This window comes from Vigna angularis, chromosome 4 (assembly GCF_016808095.1).
Source record: "Vigna angularis cultivar LongXiaoDou No.4 chromosome 4, ASM1680809v1, whole genome shotgun sequence".
Taxonomy (NCBI): Eukaryota; Viridiplantae; Streptophyta; class Magnoliopsida; order Fabales; family Fabaceae; genus Vigna; species Vigna angularis.
Window position 1 is genome coordinate 36702901 of NC_068973.1, and position 25573 is coordinate 36728473.

At 30.9% G+C, this 25573-nt stretch overlaps 1 protein-coding gene and 1 long non-coding RNA gene across 3 annotated transcripts; both read right to left on the reverse strand.

Annotated features, from left to right (window-relative positions):
• Positions 1 to 16281: 16281 nt before the first annotated feature.
• Positions 16282 to 17115, reverse strand: LOC108330500 (uncharacterized; the record flags this gene model as incomplete). Its single annotated transcript, XM_017564981.2, has 1 exon — positions 16282 to 17115. A coding segment is annotated over one exon (645 nt), but the record flags the coding sequence as incomplete, so codon positions are not given.
• A 502-nt stretch (positions 17116 to 17617) lies between these two features.
• On the reverse strand, positions 17618 to 20275 carry LOC128196310 (uncharacterized). 2 transcript variants are annotated; one of them, XR_008248471.1, is made up of 4 exons: positions 20153 to 20275; positions 19926 to 19992; positions 19730 to 19819; positions 17618 to 17868 (listed from the first exon to the last, which is right to left on the reverse strand). It is a non-coding gene; the product is annotated as an uncharacterized LOC128196310 (long non-coding RNA). The 2 variants fall into 2 exon arrangements; XR_008248470.1 differs by lacking the exon at positions 20153 to 20275 and having other exon boundaries at positions 19926 to 20137.
• Positions 20276 to 25573: the final 5298 nt, after the last annotated feature.

Genomic DNA, 25573 nt, shown 5'->3' on the forward strand with positions numbered 1-25573 from the left:
CTTATAATATGCCTAATTTGAAACAAACAACTTTGAGTATGAATTTTCACATTTTTTTAAAATTATTTAGAAATAATATATAAAATATTAAAATTCCACATTGCATGACATATAAAAAAATTAAGTTTTAGAGAGTATTTTTTAATTAAATAAAAATACTTTTCATTTTTTATTTAGTGAATAAGAGTTTTAGTTTGAATTAATTTTATACATAATTTCTACAATATCACTTTCATTTAGTGTGATAAGTGAATACTATGGAGGAGCTCTTAAAACTATATACACAAAATAAGGATTAGTATTCTAAATTAAGATTTACCTTTTTAATTTGATAGTATACTATTGCCACACTGTCTTTAATTTGACATAATAAGTGGTTTCATATAATTAAGGACCTAATAGGAAATTCAATTTTCAAACATTGAATTTGAATTCATTTTTAACTTGGTTAAATGATTTTTTTTTTAATTATGACATACTTATCCTCATTATTCATTTCTCATTATAACCTTTCCTGCACTTGTTTTCCCTTATGGATCTTAAAAACAAATATTTCAAAAGTGCCGATATATATATATATAATTAAAAATAAAATGTTATATAATTAAAAATAAAATTTTACATAATTAAGAATAATAGTTTATGTGATGATAATTGTCATTTTTTTTCTTACCATTTGTATTTTGATGTATTTATTAATGTGGTGATGATTGGTTCGCCCTCTAACACCAAATAAGACATTCCAAGAAGAAAAATGAGAAATCAATGAAGCGGTTGAGATGGTGCAAGGTTGAGTTAATAGTCATTTTTGTTATTTTGCTAATAGTTGATGATCTCATATAAATAAAAATAAGATTAATTTACAGTAAGTAAAACAAATTTCATTATATTAAGTTGATTTGATTTTGTAAGATTGAATTAAATTTAAATTTTATTTTAATAATTCATCACAGATACTAAAAGTTACTTTAGAAAGTAAGTATGTATTTGAGTATTTATCATAAAAGACATGGATACAATCATAATTTTTTTTTAAAATATAAGTTATTTATGGGTAAAAAAAATATATGTTACCATTAATTAACTTTGGTGATGCTAAATTGGTATCAAAATCGTTCCAAGTTTGGCCTGTAAATATCATAGTCTAGGGCGTTATTTTGAAATAACCAAATAATCACCTGCTTGGTAAAAGTTTTCTTAACCCCACAGCGATCCCTACCTTTCATCCCTCAATGTATCAAATCGTGACTTTCTAAGTGCAAATATTTTACATTAGTTTGATTTTAATTCATTTAAATAAAACTTAAGACTCTTTATTCAACGTGATACTTTTGGACATTTTCAAATATCATAAAATTTGATGACTATACATAGATGCCATTTTTCTTTATCAGTAATATATACATCATCCTCACAAATACAAAGAGTGTAAAATTACAGTAAAACATATAGATAATTTTATTTTATCTAAATTGACTGAATAAAATAATATTTATTTTTACTTTATTTTAATTTTTTTTATACAATTTACAAATTATAAAATAATGATAAAATCAAATCAAAGAATTTTTTTTAAATAAATAAGTATATATAGATAATAATATTAAACAAATATAATACCAAAATATAAATTTATATAAATGATCAGTGCATACTTAAAATTAAACAAAGGAACAAATAAGTAGAATTAATGTATAACTGAAAAAAAATTAAAATAAAATAAATAGAGCCATAACCGTAATAAATTAAAAATAATTTAAATAGAACCATATTGTAATTGGAGATAAAATTAAATTAAATAAATAAACAATACCAATGTGTAATTAAAGATAAATTAAATTAAATAATAAGTAAATAAGATCAATTCATAAATAAAATTAATTTAAATAAAATAAAATAAATAAGATCATTATGTAACTAAAAATAATTTAAATTAAATAAATAAACAAAACCAATACTTAATTTGAGATAAATAAAATAAAATAAAAATTATCAATATATAAATAAAATAAGATTAATAAATAGAATTAGTATATAATTGAAGACAAATTAAATTACACAAATAAATAGAATCAACTTAATATAAATTAAATCGTGTAAAGATAAATAAAAGAATAAAAAATAACAATTAAAAATAAGTAAAATTAAGATTAATATAAAAAGTAGTTTAACATCACCTTTACCTTATGTATTAGAGTGACATACTTCTACAAAATTAATCATTCAAAAAAATCATTTTTAAATATATATATATATATATATATATTTATATAATATGATGTTTTAATTAATATACTTTTAATTAATATATTTTTTATTTATTTTGTTTTCTTCTTATCTCTATTTTTATTATTATTTTCATTTTACTTAATTTTTTTCAAATCACTACTAAATGTCACCATCCAATGGAAAAATCCATGACCTGAGAAAGAAGGGAGCTGCCATCACCAAATTATAGGTTAAAAATAAAGAGACTTGTAAAATCAGTAAACAAACCTTAATTGTAAAATCAGTAGACGAAGATTGTAATCAGTGAACTATATATGAATGCATTAGACAATGAAATTGGAAGGAAGCTTAATCGAAAAACACATAATAATCGCAGAACACATTATTCATCACGTTACTCCTTTGGCTTTCTTTCTCTTTTTTTACTCTTGATAAACGCCTAATCACGTTCCTCCTTCACCTTTTCTTTGTTTTTCTGACTCTTTCAGACTGAACAAATTCATTGACTATATTGCTAACCTCCCCTACCAAGAAACCTACGCTTCTCACCTTTAACTATTTCCATGACTTTTTCCATGCTTACAAACTTTCCAATTCCCTCTCAAACATCACTTGCATTTGCTTAAAATTTCATTGTCTATACGAATATATAATAAATATGTTATGAGTCTCACTAGTATAAATATATAATCCAATCTACTAGATCATTAAAAAACATAGCCATAAAGATTTAAAAATTTTCAAAAAAGTAAGACTCTAGTTACATCAATCTTCAAATGACATGAAAACTATCCTAACTATCTAGTACCACTTAGTCTTCAAAACCCTCGTCTTCTTCCAGAGTTATTAGCTTTTTCAGCCTCTACCACTACTCGTATTTAATATATGATCAGGGAAAACCTCAAAATAACATGTCAACAAAATACTAAAGTGAGTTAATGCAATTAGAAAAAGAATAAAATATATTATAAATGTTTGAGAAAAAAAGTTAAATGTCAAACATGTAATAAAACAATAGTTTAAACAAAATAGTTTTCATACGGTCAGGTTAATACTAAGAAATTTGATACTAAATTAAATTTTTCCACAAATAAAATTTGTACGGATTTTTTTTAATACACACACAATGCAAAATATTTCAACCTCATTCCATTCAAAGTTGCTCAAACATCACACTAAATCTAGACTTTGTTTTTCTAAAAATAGTATATTAAATAGACTTGTGAAACTCTACACCTGTTTGTAACGAAATCTTTCATTTGATGTTCCAACACTTAGGATTACTATCCTCAAGCCAAGTCATGACAAGATTAAGCCAACTAGATATTTAAGTATGATCTTCTTTCATACTATATTGTGTGTCATGTGGAACTTCCTTTGATCCATACCACCTAAATGTCCTATTATATGTGTCAGACAATAGTTAAGTCACGATAGTTTCACCCTTCAAAGTCTCTTTAATACACTTTGTCACACTAAATAGTAGTATTTTACATGAACCTAGGAACATAAAACAAGTTAGAACCAGAAGTCTCAAAAATCGTCGAAGTACAAGGTGACAAATTGCGTCTAGGGAGAATCTAGAACAAAAAGTAGTTGCATTAGTCTTTCAAATAAATAAATAAATAAAAACTTACATGAACCTCTTTCTCTCTCTCACGATTTCGAAATGGTAACAAAGTGAAAATTATAGAGCTGAGAACAAAGAAAGAAAGGAAAGAATGGAAGAGTGGTAGTGATGGCCAAGTGACGACGTAGTGACGTTTATAGAGAACCAAAATAGTGAGGAAAGATTTCACTAAAAATCATTAACAATTGAGACTTTGTAAATATTTCATTAAAAATCACCTCAAACAACACTTTATGTTTTAGTTATAATAAAAACTGAAGACAAATCTTCTCGATAAGATAAAATAATTTTAAAAAACAAAAAATTAAAAATTTTCACACATATCTTGACATCGATTCTTTAAAAACTAAGGTAGAAAATGATGTAAGACTTTAATTATTTTATAATTGAAGTGAAATCCCCACATTCAAATAAAATAATTCAAGTAACAGCGAGAACTTTAAAAAAATTTGTGATATTTCTACCTCAAATACTAGAGAACCAAAGCAGAACAAATATATAACTTTGGTTCATATGAATTTTTTAAAAGTAATCTGTTTCTAAGGAATCGATGGAAAAAAAAGTATGTATGATTTTAATTCCATTACAACCAAAACTTATAAATTCGTAAAACTTTTAAAACTGCTACCACATCTTTATATATTTTATTTTCTTGAAAAACGAAACATATAACGCGATTTAAAACTAACCCTAATAACTCTCTAACTTAATTTCTATGTTTTCTCTTAACTCTAGGCATTAACTCACCCATGAACAAATATCAAAGTTTGCTTTTGCGGTTTAGAAAAAAATTAGAAACAAAATTTAACTAAACCAAAGTTCATATTTAAGAACAATGAAGACTGGAAAGAGCAAAATATATTAAGGTTAAACTATATCATAATGAAAAAAAAATAAAAAGTATATTAATGAACATTTAAAGTTATTTAAGGATAGTAATCAAAGGGAAATGTTTTTACACGAAAGTGGACTTTTAATCCTAACTCAACCCCACAAAATCGATTGAAGTATAGACATTTCGTACGTGATAATAGAAATTGAGTGGTCCGATAGCGGGTGGAATAGAAATATCCAAAAAAACAAGAAAATATCGCTAGGATAGGCATTAACCATGGCTCTTATACCATGTTAGAAAGTGGTTTTTAAGTATAACTCAACCCCACAAAACCGACTTGTAAAGTGAAGTTTGCACCCCACTTATATATATATATATATATATATATATATATATATATATATATATATATATATATATATATATATATTATAATTTTGCCTTATCTCTAGTCGATGTGAGACTTTCAACACACTTAAAAAAAATTATGTTTATACTGACATGCTTTAAATTTCTGATATAGTATAGTATTTTTGTTTTATTAACCACCTTTTCTTGATAGAGATTAAAACAATCATTAAAAATATGGTTTTAGGTATTACACGTTTTAGTAAATCTAGTATGTGATATATATACATTTATTAAAAATAGTGCCGTCCAGTATCATCTCTGACCGAGACACGAGATTCACCTCTCGGTTCTGGCAATCATTGCAAACCGAGCTCGGCAGCAAACTTCACATGAGTTCGGCGTACCATCCTCAGACGGACGGTCAATCCGAGAGGACCATCCAAACGCTCGAAGACTTACTGAGGACGTGCATCCTAGATCACATGGGCGTCTGGGATGAAGTCTTGTCGTTAGTGGAGTTCACCTACAACAACAGTTTCCAGTCCAGCATTGGAATGGCTCCCTTCGAAGCTCTTTACGGACGGAAGTGCCGCACGCCACTTTGCTGGTTTCAAGAAGGAGAGAACGTATTGACTGGACCTGAGCTCATTCAACAAACGACTGACAAGGTGAAATTGATCCAAGAAAGATTGAAGACGTCTAGGAGTCGGCAGAAGTCATATGCATACAAGAGAAGAAGGCCGTTAGAGTTCAAAGCTGGAGACCATGTTTTTCTGAGACTGAATCCGACCACAGGAGTAGGCAGAGTTGTACGACCAAAGAAGTTATCCCCAAAGTTTGTCGGACCCTATCAAATACTGAGGAAGATCGGCCCAATAGCTTACGAGTTATCTTTACCTCCTCAACTGTCCAACCTTCATCCCGTCTTCCACGTCTCCCAACTCCGGAAGTACATAGCCAATCCATCTCACATACTGGAGTTGGAAGACGTTCGTCTTCGCCAAGATCGAACGCTGGAAATGCAGCCAGTACGCATTGAAAATAGTGATACCAAATACTACAAAAGAAAAGCTGTCAGAATGGTGAAAGTAGTGTGGGATGAAGAGACTGGTGACTCAACGTGGGAAGTGGAGGATGCTATGAGGGACTTGTATCCCCACCTATTTCTGGATAAGTCTTAATTTTTCGAGGACGAAAAATTTTTGTAGTTAGGAGGAATGTAAGACCTTGGAAATTTAGAACCGTAACCCACCTGTCAAATCACATTTAATACACCCAAAACCCTGCTCAGACCATTAAAAATCCACTCACTCACTCTGACGCGCAACTGCCAAGTGTCAAATTGGAACATTCTGAAATCAGTAGTGGAAGACAAGTGTCCGTATGAGAGAGTGCGTCCGTTTGACATTGAGAAGAAAACTGATTTTTCTGAAACACTTCTTCCCACTCTCTGCATGCACCCTTCTTCCTCCTAAAACCTGACTTCTCATTTTCTCCACCTTCTCTCTAGAAAACCTTTTCTTCTCTCTACTGTAACTCACTACTCCCTTATCCGATCCCATTTCAGAAACCATAGAAGAAGTCCCGGCGTCGTGAGTTTCATTCTGAACCGAACAGCTTCAAAATCTGAATCTGGTAAGTTTCTTTTCCCTAACCGTTCGTTCTTGGGTTACATGCAAAAACCAAGTTCTGGTTGCATGCATGGGTTATAAGTCTAAGTTGTTTCTGATTTCTATGTGGTTAGACTAAGTCGAAAGAGTTGAGTGATCCTGAGGATAGAAGTTGTAGTTGGGCGAATCAAGAATACACGTTAGGACGTTTACACTCACGAAATCCAGGTAAGGGAAGCTTATTAGATTTAATTCATATTTTGTGTTTGTGTGAACGATCGCTGTTTGAGTGAACGAACATGGTGTATGTTGGTTGACCTGTATGATAATGTTTGATATTTATGAATATGAATATGAATTATCACTTTGAAGTATGAATGAATAATGTGAATTCTGAAGTATGTAAATTGATATTTGATATGAACTTATAAAGTATGAACTGATATGTTAAATCTGGAATTTTGATAATATTGACTATGATAAGAAATACCCCTTATGATTGTGTACGTACGTTACTGGACGGTCTTTGACCGTTCGGTCTTCCAGTGAAATGAGTAGTAAGGGATTCTTTCATTCGGAAAGAATCCTAGTTGAGGACGAACGCCCTCTTGTATTAGTACTACGTTTGAGCGTTCGGCCAAACGTAGATACCGAGTGTTATGTAAGGAGTTGAGAAGCTTATAATTATACATTTGGACACTTAGTCATTTCTAAATTCTATCTTCACCATCTCGTATTACCTTTAATTCTATTTGCTATTATGAATACAAGTCTGCGATGGGTCTCGACCCAAAGCGTTCGTTATGAGTGGCGTTCGGTCTTATACCGAAACGTTCGTCCTAGTATTAAATTACCAAACTGGTGGAAATAGCGTTCGTCCAAAACTTCAGTAAATCTGTGTACCGCGTTTGGTCATTGACTGACATTCAGCTTTTATAATTAAATTATTCTCGATATGGTCACCTAACCGTCTTGAAGGACTTTATCTATTTTGGATTCGGCCTGGAGCCTTCTTACTTAAATTATTCTTTGAGTAATAATTTGAATCTTCCTAGAGTCAGTTCATTCAACTGATTCGAGTAGGAAATGACGTTCGGTAAATCTGATGTGTCAGTTTTATTCGGTTCTGAAACGAGAATCTCTCGGTTTAGTTTTTCACGTTCGTCCTCGTTATGAAGAGGGATGAACGCTCGTTATTTCATGTAACTGTAATGAAAGACGAAAATGAGGTTAAAGTGAAGAATGATAATGAACGAACGGTATATGAGATGAATTAATGATTGTGGATTTTGAACGAGCGTTCCAGGGAGGAACGACTCATGTATGGATGAATACGAATATGGAATTTTGTAAAGTATGACTGTGGGCATGCTAATGCTGGCTGTCCATCCTGATGTTCCGTGAGTACTCATCCTCACTTAGAGGAGAGTAGGTCATGTGTGGGAACGGCAGGAGGTCCTAGTCCTTAGGGGTACTTTGGATAGGGCTAACCTCGGGTGGCAGCTGATGTGATTATTCCAGTTACTACATCACCCGGGTGCAAGGGACGCGTGTAGCTACACAGATTCATACAGTCCGGACGGTCCGTCTAGTGATAGTTTTTGGATGATTATACATATTGAAATATTCTGGTGTGTTTGAAATGTTAAATTTTTATGTTGGTGTATGAATTAAATTACATAAGTTTACCCTTCGTTTTTCCTTGTATTGTCTCTCGTCCCTGTACGTCTGTCTTGTCTTTGCAATGATCATCCGTGTGGATGTGAGCAGATGGAAGTGAGCTACTTGAAGAGGCGCTGGAAGAAGAAAATTTGGAAGATGCGAATCTGGTAGACGTGGAAGTCAAGGCCGAGCTCTAAAGTGTCCGTTTATTTAGATGTTAGTTAATTTAGTTTTGATGAATGAACGTTCGGTTATTTGGTTTTGTAAAACCGTTCGTCCCTGACTCTTATTATTTCTGTAATATTGTATTTTTAGTTTCTGTATTTTAAGCCGTTCGACTTGTGAACTTTAATTTTAGTGTAAGACTGCATCAAACATAATTAATTCTAATTTATGATTATTACTATATTTTGGGATGTTACAGTTCTTATACTTGGTTTCATTAATTCAAAATTATTATAATATTTTATTAAAAATTATACAAAGGGAATTATCCAATTGTTTACAATTTCAGGAATTCAAATAATTTCACACTCAAGACTGCTTTTCTAATTTCTCATCCACTTCCTTATGCAGTAATAGTTATCCATATATTTTATCCATAATTATTTGAAAAATAAAACTGAGTGCGAAGCATTTAAATAATGCATTAGACATAAGGAAATTATATAAGATAAAAGAAAATTCATACGACGGAGTTAATAACGGACATAGAAAAAATAAATAAGATGATACTTTATATGAACGGAAGCTACAATTTTTTATTTCTATTTTCTCTCTTTTTTATTTTTTTAATCGATTAAATCTTTCACCAAAACAAACAAATATTTATAATGTAATATTTTTTTTTTCATTTCATAGTAAAATTACAAAAATGAGGGAGGACCACCACTATTTGAGTTCTCTTTTATCTAATCCACTTGTACCAAATAGTTGTCTCTATTATTGACATTATTCAACCTTTACCTTTGTCCTACGTTTTTCTATTGGTCAGATCCGTCACAAAACCAAAGCTATTGTTGGATAACTATATTTACTATTCTATAATTAGGTTAAATTGCATATCATATATCTTAAATTTCTCTAAGCTTTTTCTTCTTACCTATATTGTCATGAATATGGTCATTTCTTGATGTTTCTTGAACTCAGTGTGAAACTATGAAGATGATTGCAATGTTTCTTTAATGTAAATTGCTTTCTCTTTTGAATGAACTCTTGGTTTTACTTTTTACACTTTTGTTTTACGCTTTTGACTGTTGTTTTCAAGGGTTTGATACTTTATGATAAAAAATAAACAGGACGATGCAGCTTTTCTTTAGATCGGAAGTCACGAACTAAGATCTTCTAATCACTGATAATTGCTTTTATTTTGATGCCGAAACACAGTGATAAAACAAAGAAGATAATGAATAGAAGATATAAGAAAAGTGTAACCAAAGAAAAGCTATAAATTATAAATATGGACCTACAATACCCAACTCCTCACCCATTCTAGCCACGTTTCTTTCCAAATGCCATGGAATAGATAAGGTCAATGTGCCAAACATTTTTTTCTATTAATTTCTCATTTTTAAATCTATTCTTTTTAGCCACACTTTTTGCATAGTCTCTTGCACATTTTTTATTATTTTCTTTATTTTTTTTTCCTCTTATAACTGTAGAAAAATGTTTGAAAGAAATGGTGTGCGATTGGAATTGTTGGTTATTTTCTTTGGTGCATTCGATTCCACGGTGTAAAGCAGAAAGGAATGGAGTCTTGTAATTGTTTGTTTTCCAATTGAAGTCCCACACGCAATGCTATGTAATATGATGTTACTTTATGCTTTCACTACCATATTCCTTTTATGTTTCCTTCTAGGTCACTGCAAGATTTAAGTCTCTAATGCTGCAATAAATATCCAACTTATAAATAAACAAATCTAATTTTTTTAAATAAATAACAACTTACACGCGTGAAATAAATGTTACAAGGAATATACCACTCAACCGTGTTAATAATTGCTTTCCATAATAACTATAAAATTACCACCTCCAATTTCATTTATAAGAAAAATAGAAATGCTTACTTATATCTCATTAGCATAACTTTATAACACAGAGAACAAATTAAATTGGTTGTAATGTTGAATTTTTTTATTTTAAATTTAAATTAATTTTACAACATGAGTTTATATTTAACCCAATTTCACATAACGGTAAGATAAGAATTGTATCATACTAACATATTATTACTTTTAGTTTATGTATAATAATTAATACACTGATAAATGAATATCTAAATATTTGAAAACAATTTTTTTTTATATGAGAGGATAAATTTCTTTACGATCTAATATATATAGTTTTTATTCACACCCTAAAATAAGTCATAGAAACATTAATTGATTGATTTTTACCATTTAATATCATTTTAATGTTTGTAGATTCGAGATAATTTCTTTTCCAAATCTCAATTTACTACCTAACCCATAAAATCTCAACATAGTATTTTCTCCATAAAAATAACTATGTTCATATCATATCTCAACAATTCATCACATTTTCATATGAATTTAAATAATCACAACACATTATAAATAGGCATCTCATATCAAAAAAATCATTATGTACCTTCAATCATATATGGCTCAATCAAATTCATTATCAATGTCATTCATAACCCAATAATTTTCTAAAATTAAAAAATATTGTAATACACTTTTAGAAACTTTTATAGTATATATTTTTTGACTCAAAATACCCTTTCTCGCTTAGTGAGTTCATAAACTCATCCAACAAAGTAGTTTTTTAAATTAAAGGCTCGTCCGTCAAGATGCTTTTGGAGATATGTTCATCCAACAAAATCTAATTAGCTACATAACGTATCTCTTATGAGTTTCTGGATTCTAAAATTTTAAATTTTGATCAATGAAAGAATTGTTTCACCAAAAAACCAAGTATTAGAAGTTATCATTCAATAATTTCGATAAACTAAATCAAACTAGCCTAACGACCAAGCTACCATAAACTTAACTTTCAGGTTTTTAATATAAATAAATAAAAAAATTCACTCAACGAATAATTTATTTGTCCAATGACCCAACATCTTTAAAGCCTTATTTAAAGGCTCAACGAATAAAGCAATAAATTATGTAGACTTTTAAAACTTGAATTTTGCATAAGGAAGGACTCATCCGACATGTTTGAATAATTCATACATCTAGTAAGAATCTTTATAACAAAAATTGATGTTTAAAGAGATCAGCAGACTGCTCAAAAACTTGAAGAGAAATTACAGACAAAAATATATTGTTTTACAATGTCAATTACTTTTTTAAAATAAAAATTAAATAATCAACTTTTGTATTTATAAATTTTACGTTTTAATAACAAAATATAAAATATTCAAATACCTTTAAAATAAAGCTGTAATACCCTTAACTTTTTTTTTTAAATCCTTATCATATGAATTCCAACATTAAATATATAATAGTTGTTACATTAATATTTTTAAACTAAAACCAATCCAATATCCTAATTAATTATTTTTAACAGTTACAATTTTAAACTCAGAAAATATTACTATTATCTTTGTCTCTTTTTTTCATTTCATTTTGATTTTTTAATATTACTTAGTGCTCCAAGTGTCTTAATTTCATCATGCTTATTATGTACTTTTTAGGAAGAATGCGTTTTGCCTTACACTACTACAATACAACAAAACATTTGAAAAATGAAAATTTCTTTATGAAACATAAACTATAATCAAATTAATCAAATTCAGATTGATTGAATGCATTTCGAAATCCAAATCAACTCATATTTAATTATATTTTACAAAAACAAAAAACAAAAAATACCCATAATAAAGCACTCAGATTTGAAGGCATTACTGAGGGATCCAATATGTCAAGTGTGACATCCGGGCACTGACGAGGGCGGGGAGTGACGCCGGTGCAAGAGGCATGGTGCAGGGGGCACAGACAAGGAGCGGCTCCTGGTAGCTTCGGGTGGAAGGGGTACATGGACGAATCGAACATACACCGGAATGAGAGGGATCCAGAGACTGTGTAGGTATGAGACTATACAGTTGAAGGATAACTTAAAGGAATTGATTTGACTACTCATATCACCAAATGCATTTGCTTTTCGGTAGCCTAAGAACTCCATAGTTAAGCGTGCTTAGCTTGGAGTAATTCTGGGATGGGTGACCTTCTGGGAAGTTTTTCCAGAAAGTGTGCGAGTGAGGTGAATTTTTTGGACTATAAATAGCCATGAGAGGGGAGGCTATTCTACACAACGAGAGGAAGAATCAAGTGAGAAAGCTTGAGAAATAGAGAAGAAAGAGTTAGAAAGAAATTTTTAGTTGCAAGAAGAGTAGAGGTTCTGGAGGGTTTTCGGGGAAACAAATTCTGAGCAAGAGATTAAGTCTGGAATAGAGGTAGGGGAGCTAACCTTTCTAAGTTTTTATATTATGATTTAGTATTGTTTTATTACTATTCATGTCTTGAAATTCTGTGTGAATATTGTTAATGAAAAACATAGATGCTTGTTATATATCTATCTATATTGAATTTCTGTGTTAATATTATATGTTGTTATTTTGAATCTGTAAATAAGAAATTTGTTAAAACTAGTTGAGGAACACTTTGGCTAAGGAAAGACTTGGTACTTAAGTTGTCCATTGTGACGCACCTCTCTTTCCTGAAAGTCTACTCGACAAGTTTTTAACTTAAATCTTGTTGAACAGATTATGTACTGTTAAATTATTGTTCAATATATCTTGTTGGAATGAAAATTTCTGATGAATTCATGTTATTGTGGTAGATATGGAATTATGAATTATAATTGTGATGGTAGGATAGAGGAATCTTAAAAACCGGAGTTGGTACATCCCTGATCATAGACCGGCCTTGTTCAAATCCAGTAAGTTGTGACTAGTCATATGTACTGGCGTTTATGGTGAGTTTGATTTATCAAACATTTGATTCTTCTCCGGTGACCATTTATGGTGATATTTTAGTATTGTTAATTTATTTTGTGATATATTCATTTTGTATGATTTCTGCGATGATTGGATTTTATTGGAGTTGAATTTATGCATCTGAACATGATATGAGTATTATGGGGAGATTTTGTAAGGGTATAATGTGAGTTGAGGAATATGAGCATGGTATAAGTCTTGTGGAGAGATTCAGTAATGATATGGTATTTGTGTATATGTTGATGTTGAGGGTCCTGTAGTTGGAGGTTATCCTGATACTCTAATAATCATTCAGTCTCAAGTAGAGAAGGATGAATTATATGGTGAGAGGGGCAGGAGGTCCTGGTCTATGTGCTGGTTTTGGACATAGTGTTGAGGACTAACCTTGTGGATGGTATGGAGTATTTTGGAAGTGTATTTGTAAGAGGAAGTAGAAGTCATCACAAGTGCATAACCTCCCGTAACCGCTCATCAACATATCATCGGAATGAGTGTCTATTGGGTATTGTGGAATGAGTGTCTATTAGGTATTGTGGAATGAGTGTCTATTGAGTATTGTGGAACGAGTGTCTATTAAGTATTATGGGATGAGTGTCTATTAGTAATTGTGGTATTGTGGGATGAGTATCTATGATGCGATTGTTGTATGATGGTATGAGGGTGTCTGACATAATTATTATATGAGGTTTGTTGAGTGTATCAAAGTAATGGATAAGTATCTATGATGCGATTGTTGTATGATGATATGAGGGTGTCTAACATAATTGTTATATGAGGTTTGTTGAGTGTATCAAAGTAATTATGCATGTTTTATAAATGATTGGTTGCATGTTAGCTCACCCTACTTGTTTGTGTTTGTGTATGTGCGATGATCATATAATTCGTTATACTGGAGTAGATGGAGGAATGTCGTCTGATTCAGTGCCAATGAAGAAAGAGATAGAAGAATAAATTAGAAGAATTCGAGTTATATTTATGAGTTTATAGTAACCCATTTAAACTTAAATTTATTATTGAAACTCGGATATAGTGATTCTACCTCCGAGATTGAAGAAAAATAATACCTGAAACTTTATATTCTTTCTGGAAATTGAATTTTTTAGAACAAAATTTGTTATTATTGGAATAGTATAAGGATTATATGTATGTTTAAATTTCTTTTTTTCATTTTTTTTCTTCCATGTTATTTTTTCATAACTTTTTTTTTTCATTTTTCATGCATGTTTCTCACTCTATATATTTGAAGTTATTTTTCATATCTTACACAAACATGTTCTATTGTATAGAAGATGTCCAAAAATATAGTATGTTTAACTAATCAAAATTTGATTTAAAGTACATTTTTTTTATTATCCTAAAATTTACTTGTCCTTAATTATTTGGCTTTGCGAGTCAGCATTTTAAATTGTTATATATTATGTTAATTGAGAAATATTATCCTTTCAAATAATGAGTGTTTTTATTCATCTGGTAATGCTTCTTTAAATACCTAATGTTGTGTTTGTATCTGCATTTGTATTGTAATAAAGTAAAGAAATGTAAGGAAATATTTTATTGTTTTTTTTACTTATGAACGAGGAAATGTAACGATGAATTTGCGATGATTAACATTTTTCACTGAAAGCTTGTATGGTAATGTTGCTATTACTCTTTTACCCTAATCGACGCATACCTAGAAAGTATTTCAAATTTTTTTAAAATAATAAATTATCCTATTAAATTTTTTATGAATCCAAAGAGTGATTATATGGTATTGTTATATTGGAAGTTGTAGGTTTATAAATATGTAATAAATATTATTGAAATGATAGAAAGGAAAGGTGTAAAATGAAAATGGTGTGAAGTTTGAAAAATTGGTAAATGTTAAGGTGGTCCATTTTTGATTTTGGAAGAATGATGTTTGGAATGAAAGTTTGAAATTGATTAAAGGAGTATTGAAAAGATAATGATTGGTGAGTGGAGAGAGTTGAGATGAGAAGAAAGAGGGGGACCATGAAACAGCACGCGCCTTGGAATTGAATAGGTGATGATGTGGACAATTCACTGGGGACCACTTTTCGTTTTGACTTCACTCATACCCGCCGCCTCAATCAATACTGCTACAATACTATTCCATCTGTGGTCCCTCTTTCACATACTGTGGGTCCCACTTTCCCGCTAAATTGTTCCGTCTTCACGCCATTTTGTCCTCCTCTTCTAACATCAAATCAAATCTTCTGGTCCCCTTCTCTTCTCTTCTTTCACCCAAAAAAACAAAATACCTCTTCTTCTACGTTCTTTAAACTTTTATTATTTTCTTGACCTCTTTGTTTTTATATATAATCATTTTTCATTATTTATACTTCTATTTAATATATTAAATAATCTGAAAAGACTATCACTTAAGTTAGATTTTCATTCAAATATAAATAGTTAATACATTAAAATATAGTGAAACTACGAAAAAATCAACATTTAAATGTGTTTTACTTCTGATAATAAATTTATAATTACATCACGTATATGAAAAATTGTTAATACATACTATGGGATGAATCTAGCAGTAATAATTAGCATGACCTCGTCAAATAATCTATCAACACTTATTTTTTTGGTAAAACTCTTCCGACAAATACAAATATATCTAAAAAATATTTAGCATTTTTATTCAATCACGGATTATTTTACATAAATTTTAAAAAATTTCGTAACATGTTACTATTCATGTTACTTAAGTTTCAGTGGATGTGGCAAACGGCGTTGCCACGTGATCACTGATCTGCTTTATTCTCTGTCTGCCACGTTGGATGTTTAAGTGTTTGAACTGAAATTAAGTTAGTTAACCACTTCGTGATCTTTTATAAATCAGATTTGAAGAAGTTGGGTTCTTCTTCGTGGCTGCAGCTGGTTGCTGTTATAGTAAACTCGACCAGACATAAATCAGTTTGAACATTTTTCAAACGCAAACTCAAGCACAAATACAGAGGCACTCAGTCTCACCAAAATCTAAAAGAGAGGAATGAGAAAGACAAAAATTAGATCTTACATCAAACTTACTATTACAGTAAACTCGACCAGGCATAAATCAGTTTTCACAGTAAATTTTTCAAACGCAAACTCAAGCACAAATACAGAGGCACTCGGTCTCACCAAAATCTAAAAGACGGGAATGAGTAACACATCAGATACAACCTACCAATCCATTATCTCGTTACTGTTGTTGGTTTGGAGGGTTTGGGGGAGGAGGCATGCCAGGTCGAGGAGGACCAAACACCGGAACACCGCTGCCAGGTGGTGGGGGCATGCCGGGGCGAGGTGGAGGAGGCGCAGGCATACCAGGGCGCGGAGGAGCCGGAGGTCCTCTCACCATCTGTCCCGGAGGAGGAGGTCCCATGGGGCGCTGTCCAAACTGCGGGGGAGGAACGGAGAACTGAGGTGGACCGCCACCAGGTCTTGGAGGAACAAATTGTCCGAGTGGCATCGGAGGAGGCGGACCCCTGGCCATGGGGGGAGGAGCGAATTGCCCTGGCATCTGCCCCGGTGGACGCATAACCGGCGGACCACCAGGATACGGCGGCGCATTGAGCTGCGGTGGACACGAGATCTGCGGCTGCATCATGCCCGGGGCAAGGCCGCCAACGCCGCGAACTGGGCCGGCGAGACCAGGCTGGGCCTGGACAACGGGAGCAGGAGGAATGCCTCTTCCGGCGAGTGCGGCGGCACCGACGGCCTTTGAGCGGGACTCTTCCGACGGAGGTGGTCCCTCGACGGTCATGGAGATGACCTCCTCGCAGCGGAGGAGTACAAGACCCAGCATGCGGCGATCCTCACGGCCACGAAGAAGAACCCAACTTCTTCAAATCTGATTTATAAAAGATCACGAAGTGGTTAACTAACTTAATCTCAGTTCAAACACTTAAACATCCAACGTGGCAGACAAAGAATAGAGCAGATCAGTGATCACGTGGCAACGTCGTTTGCCACATCCACTGAAACTTAACACCGTCCAATTTTAAGGACTATTACTCAGAGTTTCAAAACAATAAGGACTAAAAATCATCAAAGTTCTGAGTAGGGACTAAAACCAAAATCGCTTAAAATAGCTTGATAGTTCAGGGACTAAAAACATATTTAACCCTAAACATAAAAAAATAAAGAAGTGAAAAAAAAATGAAAAACAAAGTTGTTTGGACTAAATAATATAAATTGAAATTAAAAGAAAGTAAAGTATATCATATATACAATTCTTAATCGATTATATTTTTATATAATAATAACAAAAGCTGTAACATCCCAAAATATACAGTCTAAATTATATAATAGAATAATCACATTGAATAATATACAGATCAGTCTTACACTAAAGTAGAGCGAACGATTATGGATGAACGGCCTTTCAGAAAGAGTAGAAATTTAAACCTAACGTCTTAAGTAATTCAGACCGAACGGTTTACAAAACCTATACCGAACGGTCAAACAAAACAGAAGGTGATCGAATGACCACCTTACTATAACTAGACTACTGGCCGAACGTCCTACTCTTCGGTCTTAACTTCAATCTCAACTAGATTTTCTTCTTCTAACTCCTCTTCCAGCAGTTCGTCTCCTTCTGCTCACATCCACAACGGATGATCATTGCAATGACAAAGACGGACGTACAAAACAAGACAAGACAGGAAACACAGGGTAAGCTTATGTAATTTAATTCATGTATAAACATACATTTCACACAATCAAACACACAAGATATATTTCATCATACTTTTCACACAAGGCCTAATACTAGACTGACTGTATGAAATCTGTATAGCTACAAGCGTTCGTGCACCCGGGTGATGTAGTAACTGGAATACTCTCATCAGCTGCCACCCGAGGTTAGTCCTATCTGTCCAAAGTACCCCTAAGGACTAGAACCTCCTGCCGTTCCCACACATGACCTACCCTCCTCTGTGTGAGGACGAGTACTCACGGAACATCAGGATGAACTGCCAGCTTAGCATGCCCACAGTCATACTTTACCAATTCCAATATTCATCCATGAGTCGTTCCTCCCCGGAACGCTCGTTCGAAATCCAAACATTTCAATCCATAACACATTTTCTTCATCTTTCATTATCAATCATCTCAGTTTCATCTTTCATTATTAGTCATCTCAATTTCATCTTTCATTATCAATCATCTCAATTTCTTCTTTCATTATCAATCATCTCAATTTCTTCTTTCATTATCAATCATTTCAATTTCATCTTTGTTCAAAGATTATTAAGGACATCAAATACCGAACGTTAAATCCTAACTCAGAACGATAAGGAACACTTGAAGCGAGACCGAGAGGTCTCTAGTTCCATAATAGATTAAGATCGAGAGGATTACTATCGGTTTGAGAAAGAAACCGACTTCAATCATATAAAATAGGAACGACTAGAACGAACGTTATTTAAAAAGTGATCCAATTAGATGAACTGACTCTTGCGAGTTCCAACCGAACACCGAAAAGACCATGCCAAGTACTAAGGCTCTATGCCGGAACCAATGGATGTAGACACTTCAAGACATTCAAGGAATAATACTTAGAAGACTTCACATTAAGAAACCAAACGCTTATGAATCCTTAGCTTATTTGAATTTACATCAAGAAATTCGAATGTCAGTCAATGACCGAGCACGGTAGAGAAAAACTCTATTGAAATTGAACGAACGCTATTTTCATCAAGATAGATTATAAAAGAAATGAGTATGAGCGCTGGGTGTAAGACCGAGCACTGCTTCAATACGAGCACTTGGTGTAAGACCGAGTACTACTCAATACGAGCGTTTGGTGTAAGACCGAGCACTATTCAATACGAACGCTGGGTGTAAGACCGAGAACTACTAAACTTGGATTAGAAGGTTTTATAAATACAATAAGATACCAATTGGAGTAGTGTTTAAGAGCAACGAAAATATACAAATACACACACACACACACACACACACACACACACACATATATATATATATATATATATATATATATATATATATATATATATATATATATATATATACTTGAGTTTATAACCGATTACCAAGAAACAACTATGCTTGGCCGAACGCTCATGCACAGTATCACGGAACGAAGATGCTCGTCCTCAACTAGGATTCTCCCCAAATGAAAGAATCCCATTTCAACTAAGTTCACCTGAAAAACCGAACGGTCAATGACCGTTTAGTGACGAACGTACACTTCCATATGGGAAATTTCATACCAGAATCATTTATTTTCCAACTCATTTCTTAACATATAGTTTCATAACTTTATACATTCATATCATAATCAATTTTCATATTTCATACCATCCAAACATAGAGATTTCATATATTTCATGCCTCATAACATAACTCAATCATTTTTCATATCCAATCATCAAGTCAAAAAACGTTCATACAACACATAATCATACAAATTAAATTAAATAAGCTTTCCTTACTTCTGAGCGTGAACGAACGTCCTAGAGATAGAATACGGTTTGCCTGACTACAATTTCTTCTACCCTTACGCTCAACAATTCTTCAACTAACTAATCAACAGACCAAAAATGGTTCAGAAAGAAACTATGAACTCATGCAACCAGAACTTGGTTTGCATGTACCAGATAACGAACAGCTAACTAGAAAAGAACTTACTAGTTCAGAACTCGAAAGTGATCGGTTCAAACTGAAGCTTTGGACGTCGGAAGTGCTTCTATGGTGTCTGAAATGATCAGAGAAGAGAAAGGGTGAGATTTCGTAGAGAGAAGGGAGAGCTTTTAGAGAGAAGGAGGAGAAATGAGAATTTCAGAGTTTTGGGGAAGAAGATGCATGCAAAGAGTGTGACATAAACTTTCAAAAACTCAGTTTTGTTTAAAACGAACGTTCGCTCATCTGCCGACACCTGCCTTTCACTATCTGATTTTCGGATCCTCGCTTCTTGAAACCTGGCGTCTGTCATCTGAGTGTCGAGCCCCCTTCTTAACACGTGAACTCCACCAAAACGAATCCTGAGTGCGTTTTAAATGGATTCTTACAAAAGCCATTTATATATATATATATATATATATATATATATATATATATATATATATATATATATATATATATATATATATATATAACATAATTTGATTATGTATTATTTTTTAATAGGTCTTTTTCATGTGAAAAAATTGACATTCAGATCATATTTTACTAATAATTATATGCTACTTTTTTCCTTTCATTCTGTAATTTCTTCGCAGGAAAGAAATGGGGCTTTATATTTTTATCGAAAAAATGGAATATAAAAATAAGATACTAAAAATACAAAGATTGTTTTGAATGGATAAAATCAATAAAGGAAAAATGAATAAGATATTTTTCAGTTACTTATTTTTTTATTCGAGAAAAATAAATAAATGCATAAATCTTTAATTTTATATGTCGAAACTTTATTTTAAATTCTACACGTTTTTTTAAGTTTCAATCAATATATCATAAGTAAAATAAGAAAAATGAACGTTGTTCTACTAAAAATATAAAATAAAAGCCATTTATTATATCTGTTTAAAAAATTGAAAGAATATAAATGTTATTTAACTAAAAATATAAAAATATTCCTATTTTAAAATTAATATAAATATCAATGTTATTAAATATTTATTTACCGTGATTGAAATTTTCTCTTTTATATAAAATTAAGATATATACGTTTTGATGGAAAGAAAAGTCACTCGTCTCTTTTATAGAGGTAAAAGGCAAATATAGTTTCTGGTGAATAAATGATTCGGTGATTAGTGAGATTACTTTTTTTGTTTGTCTTTGTATTAATATTAACATGTCAAATTCTTATTTAAATATTTCATAAGGATAGTCAGTGTTATTAAAAATTTGAAGATTCTTTTCAACAATTTACCATACAACAGATTCTTCAACGTGGATAGGAAACCGAATTACTTTATGAAATTTTAAGTTTCCCCTTCAATAACTATTATAAATTTTGCCAAAAGAAAAGTCAAGTGTATGATATTATTTTAATGAGAATGTATGTTATATTTTTGTTCAATTTAATATTTATAAATATGCAATTTGATAATAAATAATTTTTAAATTATATGAAAAAAATCGTTACATTATCTATTTGTGTGACCTCTCAAACTCAAATTAAACTATACTCGACATAAGTTTAACTATGAAAAAAACTTATTGGTAAAATAATATATATTAACAGATTTTATAAATAAAAAAATATCGATAAAATAGAATATATGGATGAATTTTAGGATTTTAATTACTGATAAAAATATTTCTTAATTATAAATTTATTGGTAAAGTTGATTGATAATTTATAAATTTTAGCAGTAACGGATATTTTTTTTTGGCAAATACTCTCAATAAAATGAAGTCAAAATTTTCACTTTAACTTTAACTATATTATGATAAAATTTATTGACAATTAAATTTTTTTTATCATTAATAAATATGTTTCCAATAAATTTAGTCGAGAGCACAAACATTTTAGGTTTAGCTTTGATTTTGTTGTGGTCAAAATTGTTAATAAAATTGTAGATAATATATTTTTAAAATTTATTGATAAATTTGTTATAATTGAATTTTTCAAATTTTGTTAGTGAATTTATCATTAATTTGTTGATAAATCATAGATAAAACGAATATAAAAATTTATGCCAAATATAACAAAATATTGGTTATAAAATTAAATAAAGATAAATGAGAAATAAATAATAAGAAGAAGGAAGGAAGAAAATAAACAAGAGAATGGGAAGACGAAAAAAACCAAAAATAGTAGATGTAGCGACAACAAACACTCTAATATTTGCTACGATTGGCGGTGAGATATGTAGAAAAGGAAAAATAAAAAGAATAAAAGAGGAAGAAAAAAAAAGAAACAAAAAAAAGAATAAGAGGAAAAAGAAAAGAAAAATTAAAAGAATAAGAAACCTGAAGAATATCAAATCTTTGATATTTACAAATAAATTCTACTAATGAAAAAAAGAATTGTATTAACAAATAATTATCGATGAATTAAGTTATATGTAGTTATTAATAAAAATTTATCTTAGAAAATTATTGACATATTAATTCATTAATAAAATTTATTTACCAACAAGTTTTTATAATTGATAAGTTTTTGTATTTTTGTTTTATCAATAAATTTTTATGATTATTGATAAATTTTGTTTTAAATAACATTAAAATTTGAAGTGTATAAAAACATGAAATAAATTAAAACTAGCTACAAATTTTGCACTGTTACTGTTGTTTTAATTTAAGAATATAATATTTTTTTATTGATATGAATAAATTATATCAATTATATAATAAGTAAAATGAACAATGTATTATTAAATGGATGGCCAATGAAAAAGTTATTAAAATGTTGAAAATGCGTATTGTATTTTATTATTTTGTGAGACACAATTATAAACAAATAAAATAAATAATAATTTGAATTTTAAAATATTTATTTCGCGTATTTGTTTGAAACGGTTATCAAGACGAATAATTAATTTTAATATCACTGACAATTTTTCATTAGATAATTTATTAAACATATTTTAATATCAATAAGTTATAAATGTAATAATAAATGATAAAGTTAAGCGACATATGAAAATAAAAAATAAAGATACATTACAATTGTTTAGAAATAAAATAGTTGTGCATTGAAGAAGAGTTGAATAAGAGTAACCTGGACTTATAATGAATTTAAAAAAAGTAGTCAAACTTTTGTAAAACATATTATGTCATTTTCTATGTAAGTGGTGTAAGCTTAGTTTTATTTAAATTTTGATTATATAGAAGATTAAAAGCCATGTAGTGATTTTATTTTAGGTACATTTTTCATTAAGATCAAAGGAGTGACTTCCTTTTTGTGAAAGGAAAAATGAATGCGTTAACCATATTAGAAGTTTTAAAAAGCTTGGAGAAAATGACAAGGAGAAGGAGAAGGAGGAAGGTAGATGAAAGCTTGTGATTCAGTCATTTGTCTTGTCTAGACACACTACACTACACACCACACAACAACTCAAATCGAGTCTTCATACATTGGAGTTTACGTACGACAACAACCAAAAAGGTCGGCAATCTTTGTTCCATTACGCGGCATTTTTTCCTTCTCATGCAACAAACAAAAGGACATACCTAAAGCTTCTTCCTTTCACATCAATTCTTACATTATTTTAAACTTACACGCATCCTTTACCATAATTCTCTTTCAAATTAAGTAATCTTATTTCACCTTTAAAACTACTCAAACAGTATCAAATATTAAATCTACTTATATCAAATTTTCATAATCATAAATATAACCACATTCATTCTTGCTGATTCTTATTCATGTTCTTTTATGTAGCTCTAGTTTTTAATTACGTGGAGAGCTGTACTATATTTCGTTGATTTCTAGGTTGTCAAAACAATTTTATATGCTGACTCCTATTTTGGCTATAAAAACTTCTTCTTTCGATATTCATTTCTTAAGCATCTGATAATTCATATGAACAATTAACTTATATTCATATACTGTCGTATTATAAATTAGAATTAGCAATTTAAAAAGAATATTTTTTTTATTGTTTCAATTACTTATTTTTTATTTTTTTATAGTTTAACTACTGTACTTTTTATAGTTATTTATTAGATATTTTGAAAATATTTTACTGTGTAAATATATAGTTTATTTTCTCACTATTTTATTTGTAAAAAAATCTAACTATTAGTTTGTGTCAACTTTTTATTCTGAAATCACCAAAATATTGAATAATCTATCACTAACATTCTATGACGTTGAAAAGCTGCGTCACACGTGTGAAACTGTTTGTACGGAGAATTCTTGTTCCGCCACGACATGTTTGTATTTGCATGTGTGAATACGCAACTGTGTTATGTTAGGTTTGGAATTAGATAAGGTGTTGTTCCCTTCATCACCACACCTTTCTTTTTTGATTTTTTTTATTATTTTATTTTTTAGTAAAATTTTATTTTTAAGGTTATTATTTTTTAATTTTACCTATTCACAACATATTTCACTAATAACCTATTCTAGTCTAGTACATGAGTAAAATAATTTTCTTTTATTTTAAAATTATATTTCTTCTTCTCTTTCTTTCATCGTTGTGAAATACTACAAGTTGCAAAGGTTGGTGGTGGTAGAAAGAATTATCAAGCAGACTCCCTCTCGTGGTGCAGTGTCGCTCTCGTGATGCAGTGCGTGGAGTGGTGCAGTGCGTGTCGTGTTTCCTCGTATTCGAATAAATCTTGAAATAAAACCCTAAAATAAAAAACGTAAACGGAGGTGACATCCTTCAACGGATGTCAACATCCTTCAACGGATGTCAACATCCATTTAAGGAAAAACGGATGTCAACATCCATTTAAGGAAAAACGGATGTCAACATCCATTTAAGGAAAAACGGATGTCGACATCCGTTTTACCTTAAACGGATGTTGACATCCGTTGAAGATGTCACCTCCGTTTAAAGGTTACGTTTTTTATTTTAGAGTTTATTTTATTAGGGGACATCCGTTGAAGGATGTCACCTCCGTTGATATATACTTCCTCACGCTGGTTGATGCTCTGGACGCTCCTCGATGTTCCTCCACACCACGGCGGCGACGCTCCTTCACACCACGGCGACAATGGAAGCTTTCAAACAAAAAAAAACTGGGAAGAAAAAGGAATGGAAGTGCGGGAGGTGGGGAGGTGAAACGAAAATGGGGAAAGGGGAAGAGAGTTCCGTGGGTGGGTGCTGGGAAAGTAAAATTAGGGTTTCAAATTATTTAAAATAGGGTAAAAGTAAAAATCTTTTTAAGTTAAGGATATAATTGTATTTAAAATAATGTGGGGAGCTGGAGGAAGTATAAGGTGGTGGTGGAGGGAGCAACACCCTAACTATAATATGCAAAATTGTACTTCTACATCTTAATTTTGAGACAATGAGATTGAGGTTTTTTAATTCATTAAGATCTTCTTCACTTTAAATGAATTTGGGGTGAGTGATTGAGCGGATTTGGAAAGATTTGAAAGTAAATTATTTTGTTATTTATTTGAGTAGTTTTAGAGGTAAGTGAGAGCGGATTTGGAAGTTAAGTTGGTGAAAATTAGTCTAGGATTTTATTGACGTGACAGATTAAAAAAAATTACTTCCAAATTCATTCTCATTTACCCCCAAATTCACTCAAATAAACAAAAAAAAATATCTTCAAATCCTCTCAAATCCCCTCAATCACTCTTTCCCAAATTCATTCAAATGAACAAGGTCTGAGTCTTTCGAATTTATAATAATATAATTTTAAGAAAT